General features: G+C 43.9%; 3 protein-coding genes across 3 annotated transcripts; 1 reads left to right on the plus strand and 2 right to left on the minus strand.

Moving 5' to 3' along the window:
* Positions 1-1,273: 1,273 nt before the first annotated feature.
* Positions 1,274-2,131, plus strand: LAJ45_03904 (uncharacterized protein; the record flags this gene model as incomplete). Its single annotated transcript, XM_046113486.1, has 2 exons — positions 1,274-1,669; positions 1,734-1,772. 2 exons carry the CDS (start codon positions 1,274-1,276, stop codon positions 1,770-1,772), a joined length of 435 nt encoding a protein of 144 aa, XP_045973215.1.
* A 9,170-nt stretch (positions 2,132-11,301) lies between these two features.
* Positions 11,302-12,133, minus strand: LAJ45_03905 (uncharacterized protein; the record flags this gene model as incomplete). Its single annotated transcript, XM_046113487.1, has 5 exons — positions 11,302-11,375; positions 11,440-11,599; positions 11,660-11,763; positions 11,840-11,918; positions 12,113-12,133. The coding sequence occupies 5 exons, from the start codon at positions 12,131-12,133 to the stop codon at positions 11,302-11,304; spliced, it is 438 nt and encodes a 145-aa protein (XP_045973216.1).
* A 1,574-nt stretch (positions 12,134-13,707) lies between these two features.
* LAJ45_03906 (uncharacterized protein) lies at positions 13,708-15,642 on the minus strand (the record flags this gene model as incomplete). The annotated part of the gene is made up of 1 exon (XM_046113488.1): positions 13,708-15,642. The coding sequence occupies one exon, from the start codon at positions 15,640-15,642 to the stop codon at positions 13,708-13,710; it is 1,935 nt and encodes a 644-aa protein (XP_045973217.1).

Consider the following 15,642-nt stretch of genomic DNA (forward strand, 5'->3'; position numbering starts at 1 on the left):
TGCGCAAACCCTCAAACTAGACGTTATTCACTGGTCGTGAAGGAATGATTACAAGCTCTAATAATCACCCAAACCTAGCTATTAAGTTAGCTATAGTATACGGTATCAAGGGTAATTAGTTTGAGTAAAAGTGGCGGTGCGCATTGGCAGTCGGGCAGGAAAGTAATATATCTATAAGTCACATCGCCATGTTCTGCTCACTCACCATTGATACTGGAACAGAGCTGTTCCTGGGTTTGGGGGAAGCTTCATATATATACTATTCAACAATGTTGATGACGCTTTGTTTACTGTAAGTCCTAACATGACGTCACCTCGAAACCTCCCTGGGAACTCACAAATGACTAATGTTCATAAAGTTACATAATCTAGATCCGGTACTCCTCGCGAGTAGGTTCTGCAGCGAAAACCAGTCGAGGATTTGGATATTTAATATCTGTGGTTGAAGGATGAAATCAGCAGCTCCCCATAAAAACTCATGGGATCTAGTACCTCATCTGCACAAGACCGTGAATCAAAAGGCTCTGGAGCCTGTTTTGGGGCACGATAGGCTAAATCACCTTTAATCGATTATGCGGATTCCCATATGGACAAAAACCGAATATCGCTGCATTCCAGCCATCGCATAGATTGATGGCTGCCGAGGCTGGACATTCCGGCGCCATCGAGTGATTAATCATGACACGAGCATGGAAGATCGTTCAGCTCTTATGAGACGTCTGGTAATTATGAATTTATCAAGGTTTACTAACTATGAACTCCTAGTCATGGATCATGGTATTCTAGTTTGGTTTTATGGTATTCCTATCGTTGAGCTGGTTCAGTTTATATCATGCACCGCTCTTCAACTAGTACTAGCGCGGCATAACGTTTCGCTATCCACCTTGGTCCAATGGTTGGCAACAACACGAAGCGTTAGAATCGGTTTCCCTCTACGACCACTCCAGCAGCCTCTGCACGAGAACACAGTTCAAAAGGATGGAGGAACTGATAGTGCTGGTGGGCTAGGGGCTACCCGAAACATGTATGTACCCTGCAGGGTTAGGGCTGTTTTGATTTCTAAATCGACAACACAACAACGCGAGAGAAAACCCCCACATGCACAGCCAGCCAAAATGAAAATGAAATAATCCAATCTCCTAATCCTTTCCCTCTCCCCGATCTACACTGACTGCGGTGTTTGATTTCAATAAAAAAACCTCCCTTCCCCCTCTTCCTCCCCGTACTCCCCCCTCCATCTCAACCCCCCTCTTCCCCTCCAGCAATTCTAATCATGCCACTACTCAGCCTCCCAAACGAACTTCTCCTTCAGATCGCCGAGGGCCTCGACAGTGTCAAAGCCACATATGCCTTCTTCCTCACAAACCGGCGTCTTGCAAGTCTCCTCACACCAGTTCTCCTAGATTATGCGATCCACGAAGATAGACATTGTGTGACAGCGCTCTACCTCGCAGCGACGAACGCGGATGTAAAGATGATACGGCTGCTACTTGAGAAAGGAACAAATATCCGAATCACAGATGACGATGAAATAAGACGCAGCGTTACCGATGATAACGTTGATAAGCTACTTAAGCTTCTGCTTGAACAAGGAGCACACAGCATTATCCAAGATCGGCCCTGCGGTGGCACAGCTTTACATTGGGCCGCCGACTACGGGCACGAAGGTGTTACTAGATTGCTACTAGAAAGGGGCATGAACGTTGCCGTTAAAGATCTCTTTGGGCGAACAGCTCTTCAATGGGCTGCCGTCGAAGGCCATGAAACGATAGTACGGCTACTATTAGAAAACGGAGTGGACGTTAATGGAAAAGATTACGATTCTGTTACAGCATTACATCGAGCTGCCGAACATGGCTGGGATAATGTTGTACGTTTACTATTGGAGAAGGGGGCGAATATCGATGCACAAGATTCAGAGCGTGCGACACCACTTCATTGGGCTACCGAGTTTAAGAACCTCGCGACCGCACGGCTTTTAATAGAGCTAGGTGCGGATCATACTATTAAGAATAGGCGTGGAGTTGCGGCTCTTGACGACGTGACGGACGAAAAAATATTGCAATTAGCTCTGGCATCAAGAAAGACAAAGGCATACCTAGATGATGTCTTTGCCTTGCTTAATATTTGAGGAGGAGAGGTTATTCGCATTATTTCTCAGGGAGGGCGTTTATATATATATTTTTTTTCATATACATTTTTTCTTCTTTCGGGTGCGAACAGACACTACTTAGGATCTTTTCACGCGCTTTCCTTATAATTTTTATTACTTTGTTTCCTTGGTCCTCAATTAGAGAGCTGTGGGTTTCAAATGTTGGATCATCTGGGTTTGGGAAGGAGAACAATTTCATAAAAGCATTAGAGCTAGGGAGACTAGAGCATTTGCATATCTAGACTTAAGAAAGGACTGATTTCTACCAAGTCGTAGCAGTTACATGAGAGGATTGCCTTTTTGGCCTATATTAAGCGGCCTAATAGCTCAGCTCACTACATATGTTTCTTTAGCACCATAAATTGTACGTAATCTCGCATTCCAAGTTTTCTACTTTACGTTTCACGATTCCGTAATCTCGGCCCTACGGTGGCTTTCTTTGTTGCTGAGTCATCTCATATTAGAATAAGGTCGTGATCGACGTCATACATTACTAGAGACAAGATTTTCAGCCTATCTTATTCTTGAGTTGAGGTCGGGTTCGCACCGCGGTACCGGTTTCACGAACGCCTCAGTACCACTAAATCTATAGTATGAATATTTTTGGTTCTGCTTGACTAAAAGTAGGTATGTAATAAGGACGCTGAAATTTAAGGTACATAGGTGCAAACTTTATTATGAAGTTTTAAACCAGGGCCTCAGCCTCTACACACTCGTAGCTTCACGCCCCACTCTACGGCACGTTAACTATCCGAGTGGCTAGAAAAGTATCCTAGAGTACTGTCGCACAGTATACGTGACAGTAGGTTACGTATGTTACAACTGTGGACTTATGGCAACGGATAGGTGGTGTGACAATCAGTTTTGTTTCTGTATATATAAAGATAGATGCTCTAGTAGTCTATCAATATCATCGTTCTTCTCTCGACTAGTCGTTAGTGTTTTGTGATAGATATCAGAACACGCACGGCCTTACAGTACAAAGTTATCTGGATCTTGGCATGAATGATCTCTCAACTTCTGTGCCTTTTAAATTTTGGTCTATCTGCTGCAAATGCGATGGCCTCGTTTGTATATTATACTATAGCTAGCAAAGATGCAAAGTCTCCGGCCCCGTGACTCTCAATCTTAGTCCTCCCACCATGATGCTAGAAAACAGCCTATAATTATAATTGTTATCATGGTACTTATTTTCTCGTTCAGATTCTAGTTACTGGTAAGAACCTAACTGGCAAATTGAAAACGTTTGACATCATGCACCCAGCGATCGGGAATTTATCGTGCTGTGTGCATAGCGATCGAGAGCCAAACTTGGGAGTACCAATTAACAGCCAATTCCGACTACTCCAAGGGTACGATGGCATTGGATATACAAATCCGATACTGCGAGCTTGCAAGTTGCCCAATATCGACGAGGTAGATATATATCAGGTCTCTGCACTAGCTGCTTTCGTCGAAAATCACGCAAACGGTACGAACCCCTACGTTATAAGTTGATATTGTCTAAAGTAGTCATATATATATTCTATGTGTGCGCCTATTCCTAAGTTTCGATTATAAAATACGGTGAAGCTGCTGCCATGCAGCTAGAGTATCATGTACAGGTACAGTCGTTCACGGGGCGAGGGAGAACACCGGCACTAAAGACGAACAAGGGTTCTCAATATGGCAAGCAAAGCGATCTTTCCCATCGTTTCCTATTTGTCTAAAATACCTGTTCGTCTACACACAGTGTTCGTCCTCACCTGTGAACGACTGTAGAACTTGTAATCGTCCTAATCATTCTATTCGTGTGTCATGTATGTACTCTAGGCCGTACAGAACTGCAGCTGCACAATTTATAAATTTAGGCATAGTCATTGTCAATATTAATTGCAATGCAGTGCTGGTTACCAGGGTGTTTTCTGCCAAGATGACCCAATAACAAACCTAGACGGTGATCCTCATCCTCATAGTTTGCATGATCAGACCTAGGAAACGTCGCAAAAAACACCTAAGATATGGCTCATAGAGTAGGTAGATTACATGTATGTGCATAACATGTATGTATCTGCTCTAGGAAGGGTAGGTACATGTACGTATCTAGATATATATATATATATACAAGTCGCTGCCGGCCTTCGGCCGGAGAGGATAATCCATCATATATTATATTTTAGTGCAATTCTGTATGTGAATGAAGCCCCAGGAAGGGTATACTCAAAACTTTATATTAATGTAGAAGGATCTAATGAAAAATTAACAAAAATAACCTTTTAATTTTTGATTTCAAGTATATGTAACGGCAATATTACCGGTTGGTTAGGATGATCGAGTGGATCGTGAAGGGAAGGTATTGCGCAGTTGAATTAGGATTTGTAATGGGGTTTCTGTTATGTTCTTTTGGTTTCCGTTGCGCGGGGGATGAGTCATCAACAGATTAGGGGCTGGATATATAAAGAGGTGTTGTCTCGTGCCTTTTCATGTTTTCCTTCCTTTCCTCTTCTCTTCACGCAATCTCCTGTACCTACTCCACGAATACTACTTTTGTTCCACGTCTCGTCATAGGGTTCAACTGGTTGTCGTACCAAGTCGAACCACCCTATAGTTCATAGTTAAGGATACCTATTGCTACGTTTTGCCTCGGTTGTATTCTTTGGCACCATAGTCTCTACGCCCATAGATCCCCGTTACAGTATACCTGCATTCACATTGGTCTATTAATACTTCATCAGCAAAATCTCTTGCTAATTTTAACGGCTCGGGCCTGGATTCAGGAACAACTTTGAATACGGCAGAGTTGGAACAGGTTCAAGGACGGAATCTGAGGAGGATCTCCGAGAGGAAGATAATACCAAAATCTACTAATTATAAAGAGAAACAAAAATCAATGTTATCATGATTATATCATACTGAGAAACTTGAAAGCAAATATTGATAATGTGATATTGTATCAAGTAGAGCAAAAATCAATACCCTGATATCGTATACTAGTAAAGAAAAACAAAAATTAATATAATTATAACTATATTGCTCTAAAAAAGGAAAATCAATTCAGTCACGATTATATTGTCACAAAAAAAGCAAAAATCAATACTATTATATTCTACTGCCAGTGAGAAAATCAAAAATCAATATCATGATATCATCTCAAGAAAAGCAAAAATCAATATATCAATCAAAAAAAAATCAATGTGTTAGCAACTCAAAAAAAGCAATCTTAATCACCAACTTCTCAAACCTAGCCAATCAAAACCTTTAAATAACACATTGCATATCGGTATATCTATATACTTATAAGATATAATGTTCGTCTAAAGTGCTAGTGCCCTAGTCGCCGCGCGGGGATTATGTAGTTAATTTAATTAGCGGAGTGTCGAACTTTGAGACTTAATGGTCAACCACCAAAACATATTAAATTAAAATTAAAAGAGCTCTGTAGGGTTATATAAGAGATATTAATAGCACTGTGACAGCTAGATCCTAATTAATTTCATTAGTTGTGGTTGTTCATGAGCTATTGAATTTCTAAAAGTTGGGTTTTTGGTGAGAAGCTGACTGAATGTTGCGCATAGATAATTACCCGGTTAAGAAGTACGCGAGAGCAGAGTTACCCAACTGGTTGCCAGCAGGCTGGCTAGGTCACAAATGTTTTTACCCTCGCGACTACTTGGATTATAATTATTGATTATAGATATATATTAACTTTTTCCTCAATAATTATGGGGTACTCGATATTGGGGTGCCGAAGGCCCCCATCCTCCCTCCGCTCTCCTAGTAAAAGAGACTGACTTCGAGATTTATATGTGCCAAGGAATGACCACCAGAGATTACACCGGAAAATGCTCCCAGGCTTGTGTTGGATTTTGCTGAATAATTATTGAACCAAACTTAGATTATCAACTTACAGTATCCGGTAGAATTATTGCAAAAGTCAGAGCTAAAGGAGTGGATTTGTTGGTCTGTGCTCGCAGCAAAAAACCTTTTAAGGGCCAATAGGACTATCGGGTCACGGAGAACCCACTTTCGCAATAATTTTACCAGATACTGTAATTGTACCATCCCACCCGCGACCCTCTGTCTCCGACATTCGGGGCATTTGGAACACAGCACTAGTCCATGTCAATCTCTAAATGTTACACCTGGAGTCTCACTTCGGGGCGGACTCTGTTTTCCGGAGGGAGATGAGTTAATGTTTGTGTGTAGCAAACGAAATGTCTGACATGCGCACACCATAGACGATGCTGCCCTCTGAACTGTCACCCTTTCAAAAATGTCAAGAGGTGGCTAGAGCCGGATGTGGTTGTTGATCTCATACCCAATTTTTCTGTGGCTAAATTTATAAAGCCACACATCCGAAATACCCTTCGATAGACCCAGGTCCGGTGGTTGCTGAACCCCGGCTATTGCGCCGCGAAGAGGTTGAAGAACTACCAATTAATGAACGGATATGCACGTCTATTGCACTAGAACTATGGGGTTTAGAATCCGGTGTCCAAGAGGTGGGAAACAGAGGCATCACTAGAGTCTTTCGTGGAACTTAAAAGCTTCCAGCAGCTATGGCATCATCCCGACCCCAGGAACATGTATCTACGAGTTATGTATGCCCCGGCGACCCTATCAAAACAAGACAAGGATGCGGATCTCAGACTTGTCCAAACAAATCTAAATGAAGCTAGAGTTCACAAATCCTTACTGATGGTTATTAACAATGGTTTGACATCCTGTTCCTCCCACACCTACACACATATATATACATAACGATCAGATGCTTACAACCTCGATGTTAATTACTATATATATGATAGCAATATTTCGACCTAAAGAAGACGGGTGGTCGGGGCGGCCGCCGCTGTTTCAGTATCAAGAAAGACATGGCGCTTACCGTATGTTGGTCACAATCATCCCTAATACCCTCAAATGCCCACAAAAAGAAGATTTTTAATTTCTTTGAGGACAAGCTATGCGAACAAGTTCGTCATCCCATTTCCAGTTCTAAAGCCACAGGATTTGAGCGCTGATAGTTGCATCAACCTTATAGCAATACAAAGTCACATGTCGCATGAATATATACTAGTCCTTCAACATTCACTGAAGCGATCGGCATAATATCAAATCTTCAGAGACTTAATACCGATATATTAGCGCTAAATATAGTGGTCAAATCCCAAATAAAAATTCTGAAAGAACTTCGACAAATCTACGAAACACATTCTACCAAGAGAATAACTACGATAGAAATTCAATCAAGATACTAATCCTCTGGAATATGAAAAAGCAAATAGGGCCCACACTGCCGACAATTGATAAGATGGTTGGAGAAAGGAAACTATATTACGAAAACCTCAAGGATTTCGTCAAGGATGTGAGGCAATTACAAAAATCCGTACTTTCTCACTCGTCCAAGAATTATTAAATAGGTTGGCTAAGTTTGTTGTGATAGTTTTCCAGTTTTATAGAGGTGGAGATGGCAATGAATTCCACTAACGGGGTCCAAAATGCAATTCAAGAGATCGGAGATCTAAAAATTCCCCCCCTAACCACCACAATCGTGGAGGCGATTCATACTCAGACGAAAGAAACCGGGAGCATTCAAACAGTTATTGTGCAAGAACACAACTCATAATGAAATGCACTTGATTCAACAAACCAATACTATCATCGATCAACGGGACATTATCCAAAAACAAGCTTGTGTAATGGCAGCATTAATATTCATTTATATGGTATTCTTGCCATTGGGATTATTTGCTTCGGTAAGCCTTCGAAATGCAATTGTATTAATTGCTGTTATCACTGGACTTTGGCTGAGAATACGATCTGGGACGATAGTAAATATCTTGGCATGAACGAAGGGTGGGCTCACAGAGCGGAGTCAGAACACACAATATTTTGGGCAATTTCCGCACCTATTACGATCGCTATTGGGATCCTAACATGCTGGTTTGACAATGTCTACGAGGATCAGCCTCGGGAGTGGTATGAGTAGGCGGGGTCTAAAGTCTTCGTTCAGGGGGTCTCAAAAACACGATATCGATGCTGAGAAGGTAACGTCTGTGGCAATACCGACCGCAAATACGTCTTGGTAACATGATATAACGACTCTTAAGACCTTGGCAGATACAGAGGTAGACCCCCCACGGAGTGTGGTGCACACTGGAGTATGGTGCTTTGCTTGATTGCGAGAAGGAATCGACGAAATTAAGAAAGTTAGGACACTAGAAGTCTTTAATTGGTACAGAGAATCGCACCTATATACTTGGTGATATCTTCATATATTCTGTTCTCATTTTTGATGTTATTAGTTGTTTCATCCTTCCCCCGTGAGCACCATACCCCAGTGGGGGCGTCTGCTGAGTTGCTGAATTGGGAATTGGTTATGTACGTATGGAGAAGGCAGTTGCCCTATTTCTTTTGTCTTTTATCTCTTGGACCTTTACGCATCTCGGATGCAGCTACGCCAAGATTTCTTCATGTCGTCATATATGAAGTATGTTATTAATATTAATAGATATATTTTTTTGTAGCCCATGATGGGTAAAGTTACTGATATAACACAAGCTCTAGGTGGCGGTTCTCACCAACTGCAAGACGAAGTACTACGGTAATAGCACAAATGATTTCATTTCCAAAAGCACTATTACGGGTGAGATAGGGAGCGATTTAAATCCCTCGCAGTAACATTCATCTTTCATTTCTCTAGCCTTCTAGCTGTGTATGTACGTAGTACATAACATCAAAAAAGAAAGGGAGAGGCCGAAAAAAAAGAGAAGAAAAATTAGTATATGTATATGTCACGTACGCGTACGTACGCCCAGCACATTGACCTCCGAATTTAAGGTGTTATTTTGTGTACTTAGAAAGGGAATTATTGTGAGGAATTCAATTTAAAAAATCACAATCAAGAGGTTAATTCCGTACTATGGACCATGCTCAACTAGACCCGCTCTAAATGCATCCATGAGGGTCGTTCGGTCACAACACCACAGGTGCCAAGGCCGAGTGATGTACAGTGATTTGGATTCATGTTCCCAACTATGTACATAACTAAAGTAAAGTTTAAAAATATCCGTAGTAAAGAGAGTAAAGCGAAATTTATCTCAAGATACAGAATAGAATAATATATGAACTATACACAATAGATGCGAAATTCGATTTTGACACTTCTCGAGAGTGCGAGTGATCCGGTATGTTCTAGGTCATATAAAAGGCAGCTTTTTGCTTTAGAATCCTGTAATGATTTTTGGGAGGGCCATACCTCGGCTGCTTAGGCATTTAAATGGGCTACGTCGGATAAAACGCAGGTTTGTAGCTAGGGTAAAAAGAGCCTCCACCAGATTTGGCATCGTCTCCTTATGTATTGCCGAGAAAAACAATTATGGATTCATAGATTTATGGGTGACCAACAAATCTCCCTGGTGCATGTGTGTAGTACGTAATGCCTAGTACTCCTCAGAAATTAGAAATGCTGATAATGGCATGTTGTTGCTCGTGCAGACGGTTTCTTTGCAGTGTTGATTAGAAGGCTGAAGGCTGAAGATGATCAAGGCTACATACATGTAGGCACATGTAGTCGATGACCCAGAGATTCGTAATTGGCCAAGCAAGTCCTCTGTGCATTTATGTAGGCAGACATACTCTACTCTAGAGTGATTTGAGGGATCGCAGCCTCAGTTCCTAGTTGATAGGTAAATGCGTAGATTAGCCATGTTAAGAAACGGCGACTGACCAGCCTCGCGCAGTAAATCGATAAATACAAATTTGCTTTTTTTAGTGCGGCAGCATCGACAACTGAATACATAATGAGGGAAGGAGGACGTTTGGCTGTTACCGGTAATCTTGGACTATGCAAGCATCGTTTCAAGAGGTTTATCGGTATTATCGTCCTCGCCATGGGATCCGGATAAGACCCCCTTTTTTAATAGGAGGTTAAGAACTTTCGTGTTCCGCCCCGCCAAGCTCCGGTGTTCACTTTGCATGTTCTCGGGTGGCTTATTGCACCGCATTAATTAGAGGATGGGTTTTCTTTTTTTTCTAATACAATATAACTGGCAGTGGCCACCTTGCCACCGTGAGTTGAATATCTAATTGTAGAATCGGGGGAGACTTTGCTTTCCCCACCACCGAAGAACTTGCTGGGGTGGGCGGTGAGACTTGTCGGTCTATTCGTGAAAGACTCCTTAGTGAAAAGGAGGGGACTTGTCGGTGATGAGGGGGGCTTGTTAGTGGTGAGGGGGGGACTTGTTGGTGATGAGGAAGGACTTGTCGGTGGAAGGGGGTCTTAGTCAAAATCAACCACCACAGCATCTCTTCAACCTCAATAATGTCAAAATTCAAGAGTTACCAAAATGGTATCTTTTCACTACTTTTGGGACCTGTTTCTCTCGATCTACTCTTACTGGAGTACACATACTTAATTTACATCAGGTCTCTTCGACCCCAGGATTTGGACTCCTACAAGTCGATCATGGAGCGGCAAGCACCCCAATAGAATAAATCACACAAAATTTTGGTTATTTACACAGTATCTCAGGGTTTTCAGCTGCGTTGATGAGCGTGAGATGATCAACTACATAGAGTACATCTAATGATCATGTTTCGTCACTCGAGATGGTTGGCATGCGAGGATAATCCATGCAAGTGCAAATCGGTAGCAAACATCTAATTTATCTCCCCAGTTTCTGTGGTTCACCATCTGAATTTACACAACCAAACTTCCATTAAAAGTTAATAGAGATAGGTCTATAAAGAACTGGGACTTCTCCACAAACTGGACGTATATGGAACCAGACCACCTTCACATCCGGACGTACTCGGCTCTGCTAGCCATAAAGTAAAAAATCAATAAATCCTTTGGAAGCTCATATCCATGATTACTGCGGCACCGTCCTCCCACCACTCCTTGCTCTCATCCCAAGTCCTTCCATTAATGAGGCAATAGTAACTTGTGTCATCGCAATCCATTCTACACGTTTCGATCGTTTCAAGGTTTGTGATAATTGGAGTCAAGGAAAAAAGGAAAGAAAAAAAGAATTGAAAAAACACCTAATATAGCTTCCCCCCCCCCCCCATCTCAAAAAGAAATGAAACGAGTGAACTCCTTTTCTCCCCCTCCCCCCTCCCAAAAGCCCAAGGAAAAGAAGAAAAAGACAAGAAAGAACGTGGCAGCCTTAAACAGCATCGATATCGATGTCGCCAGCTTCGACGTCGAACTCGAAATTGCATTCGTCCCCACCCTCGTGGCCTGGATAAGATAAAGGTTAGTAAAGAGGAAGGAATGTGTACGATGATATAAGGAGTTTGCAAACCATAGGTATCGGTCTCGTTGATCTTGGCATTTTCGGGAAGTTCGCCGTAAACCTTGAGCGAACGAGCCTCGTCCGCAGTGTACTTTAAGATAACGTCTCCCTTCTCGTCCTGGTAATCACGAAGTGACAGCAGGATGATATCTCCTTGGTTGATCCAGACCTAGAATAGAATGTATGAGTGGCAGACCAATCGATATATCTAGCGTGAGTGGCAGCGTACCTTCTTTCGAAGCTTTCCACGAATATGGGCTAAACGCTTCTCGCCGTCAAAACATAAGGCTTCTAAACGACCATTTCCCAACATCTTTGTAACTTGCGCATATTCTATAGGAGAAGTGCCGGTAGTTAGTTTTGGTCAACGTAAAATTTGCACCTGCCACACAAAGAGGATTCGGCGAACCTTGGCCATCTTCCTTGAAGGTCAGCTCGCGCTTCTCCCTGTCGTTTTCGTTCTTTCCTCTACGCCTGTTTTTACCACCCTATACGCAAAACTCATCAGCTATCAAAACTCCAAAGCCTCTCTATATTGCTGTTTGGCGGTGTATATCTGATGGTGCAGTGTGCAGTGTGTGTGTGGTTGGTGGCGGCTGAAGATTTTTGGTGGGGCTAATCCAAATCCAATTTTTGCGACCGCGGAGAGGGAAATGAAGGAAAACTGAGAAGCGATATGTACCTTTCCCTTATTCTTCGGCATTATTAGTGTTTTCTGTAGGTCCTCTGGGGTATCGAGATGATAGAGAGAGACGCGTTGGCGGTATCTTTTGTAGGATGGCGAGGTGACTTGTTACTTGTTGCAGTTGTGCGGTTGATGTTGAGAGAAGAGAGGGGAAGACACGAGTGGCCAGTTGTGGTCTAGCCGCGTGTGCGCGTTTGACTAAGCATTCGATCAATCACTCGATCGTTCTTATTGGCAGTACTTACTAGTGAAAATTAAATTATAGTGGATTTTCAAGTTTTCCAATACTATTCGATCGCTTCGCTTTATTGTAAAATATCACTCAAATGATTAGATTGGTCAACTGAGCATGTATCACAGCTCGCTAGCAGATCAACGCTTTTGATATTTCACCCTACAGCAGAATTTGGTAGCGGAGCAAATTTGGAGCAGGCTTAAACGGCTTTCCCGGGCACCATGAGTTGGTTAATTAAGAATATCATGAAAGAAATATGTATTTATACCGTCAACTCCCGTTATAGTGATACTACATACATATGATTTTTGATGCCTTTTCTGAGATGCCTCTTGCGATGTCGTTGTGACGATTTTGTGATGGCTTTGTGATGTCAAACTAACTAAAATTATCAATTTTGAAGATTTAATGGTACCGTACCTATTTGAAAAACAAAGAGCGGTTATACGTTAGTGAGTGGTGATAACCTATGGGATAAAGGACAGTTCACATCCGGAAATTAGAGCTAGCCCATTCAACTAATAATACATAAGAAAATTCTTGATTTTTATATAAATACACGTAGTTGGGTATCAATCTATTCATGTGCTAGAAGTTCACATTCTGATATTTTGTGCATCACTGCCAATCACTCGATTGTCTCAAACGAATTGTACGCTTTAAAAGGATTGATTAGTTGGTTGATAATTTATTAATTGGTCAATTGATTAAGTCATTACACGCACTTTGAATAGGGAAATTTGAGGTTTGAAGATACTAATGTTTGGAGCGTAATTTCGTCGGAATAATATATAAAGATAATCAACCAGTGCTCCATATTACGTGTACTTGTAGAGTTCCAATCGAACCATTTCATTTCGTTTCCGCTACATACATAAATACATACAATCCTTCAATTCATTATCAATTATAGATATAAAGAGAGAAAAAAACCCATCATCATCATCATGGTTCCGTTTCATTTACCCTCCCAACCTTACTCTCGCGTTCCTAAGTAGTTTCTTCTGACCACATACACTCACCCACCCACCCACTCCCACAGCGGCCAAAAGAAGAGGACAGTACATACTTCATAATCATTCATTCCCTATAACGGCCAACCGACCACCTCCAGCGCAATACATAACGTAGTCATAGCCCAAAAAGAACAGCTTCCCAAAAACACAACACAAACAAAAAAAAAGAAAACTCCCCCGGTTTTTTTCTCATAGCATGGATGGATTTCCAAAAAAAAAAAAAATGGATATATGCTGTCGGCTAAACAAAACACGATAACAAAAAAACATGATAAAGAGAAGCTGGGGAAAAGACTCATAAAACACATGTCAAAAAAAAAACAAATGGAAAAAACATGACATTATTTCCAAGGAAGCCACCCCGAATTCTTCGGCTTCTCCTCAGCCTCGACCTCCTCTCCCGCCACGGCGCTCTCGTGCTCGAACTCCTCGCCAGCCACAGGGTCAGATTGCTGTTCACCGGATTCCCGCGCTCCGTTATATGGCTCCTGCTCCGAATCGACCATCAGGTAGGTTTCGCCATCGGCGGCTTGCTCCTGCTCGACCGCAGAGTCTTGGTCGTCTTCGGCTTGCCCGTCCACACCCTCGGTACCCTCAGTAACGACGGCATTGCCGTCGGCGTCGAGAATCTCGGGATCGGCCACGGTCTCAGAGCTTTCACCGGCCTCTGTCTCCTCCCCGCCGACGATGCCATCCTCACCCTCAACTCCATTTCCTTCGGCGACATCAGAATCTAGACCGACTGCGCACCCATCCAGAGGGAATGGCCCGTCATCAACGTCATGCACCTGGATACCGCCCATCTTATTCCTCCCGCCGAAAGAAGGCAGCGAAATACTCGAGATCGAGTCTTTCCAAGCCCCGGCACCAAGAAAGCGGAAAACCGTAAAGTACAAAAACAGCAGCAAGTTGATCCCAGCACCAATCATCACGGCGCGAGGCGTAAGTAAACGACCCAAATAAGCACCGAACTGGTCTGAAGGCGACGCATTTCGGGATCTTCCCTTGCGAGATTTCGGTGCTCCCGAAGGCGCCTGGGACCGCCCTGGCATGTTCGGAACAGGCGCCGAAGAGGCGACAAGCTCGCTGGCGCTGCTGTTACTTCGTCGCGGGAAGCTGGAGCTGTAGGATTTGCGGCGGTTATCATTGACATCGTAGTCATCGGCATCCTCCGGAAGGATAGCAGAGATGTTGCTGGCGCTCGTACCACGACTATGACCGCCGAAGCCAAAGGTGCGGAAGTTGCTTCTCTTGCCGACGGCATAACCTCGCGGCCAAATCTCGACATCGATCCGTTCCATCTCGGCCCAGACCCTCTTCCAGGCGCCGGGAGTCATGAGACCGTTCGAAGCATATACTCGAACTTGCCAGGCCTTCTTGGCGGGAGACACGGGGGAGATGTTGAGAGCTTGCTCCCAGGTCTTCTCCTCGGGCTCTTCGGTTTCGGTAGACTCCTCAACGTAATCCTCGTCAAGACCCAACCCATCGAGAATCAATTCTTCAAGCAGGTTATAGTCGCCTCGCGGATGCTCCACCAACACACCTCTATCAATCGTAGTCGGGGTCAAGTGTCGCAGCACAATCTCCTCAGCACCCGGCAGGAGCAACAAAGTCACATGAAGCAGCACAAGCGGCGGCTTCTTCTGATCATCTCTATGATCACGCTCGCGATCCTGCCCATCATACGACACCGACGACCCACGGGAAACCGGCGAGCGACGGGTATACTGATGCCCCACTAATCCCGGTTTCGTCGATCCCGTATTCTGTCGCGGTCGCGCCGGAAACAGCGGCGGCCCCGGCGCCGGCGACTTTCGCGACGAAGTCTGCGACTGGACGCGGGCCATGAGCGGGGGAGACGAGAGCCGCGCATGCGCAGGCTCCCCCTCTTCATCCTCCCATTGCGAGGAGCCCTCGTAGTGGCTCTTGAAATACTCTCGCTGCGTGTGGCGGGTTTCCTCCGGGTCGTCTTCGTCCTCCGTCTCCACGGCAGGGGCTCTGTAGCCTTCGGTGGTGTGGTCGCCCGAGTGTTCGCCCGAAAGCTGGCGGTTTTTGTTCATGTTGTCGATTGAGGTTGGCGGCGATGAGGGGACGTGGTTGCCGTCGTTGTCGTAGTGCTCGTCTGTGGTGCTGTCCGAGTCGTCGCCCTTCTCGTCGGAACCGTGCGCGGGGGTGTAGAGGTTTTCACCGCCGTCGGAGCCCTCGGCGCCGTATTCATCGTCCTCGTCGGGAGGCGGGGATACGGGAGGGCTCAATGGTTCACGCTCGCTGCTCAT

This window comes from Morchella importuna, assembly GCF_003444635.1.
Source record: "Morchella importuna strain M04M26 chromosome Unknown Morimp01GS009, whole genome shotgun sequence".
Lineage (NCBI taxonomy): Eukaryota > Fungi > Ascomycota > Pezizomycetes > Pezizales > Morchellaceae > Morchella > Morchella importuna.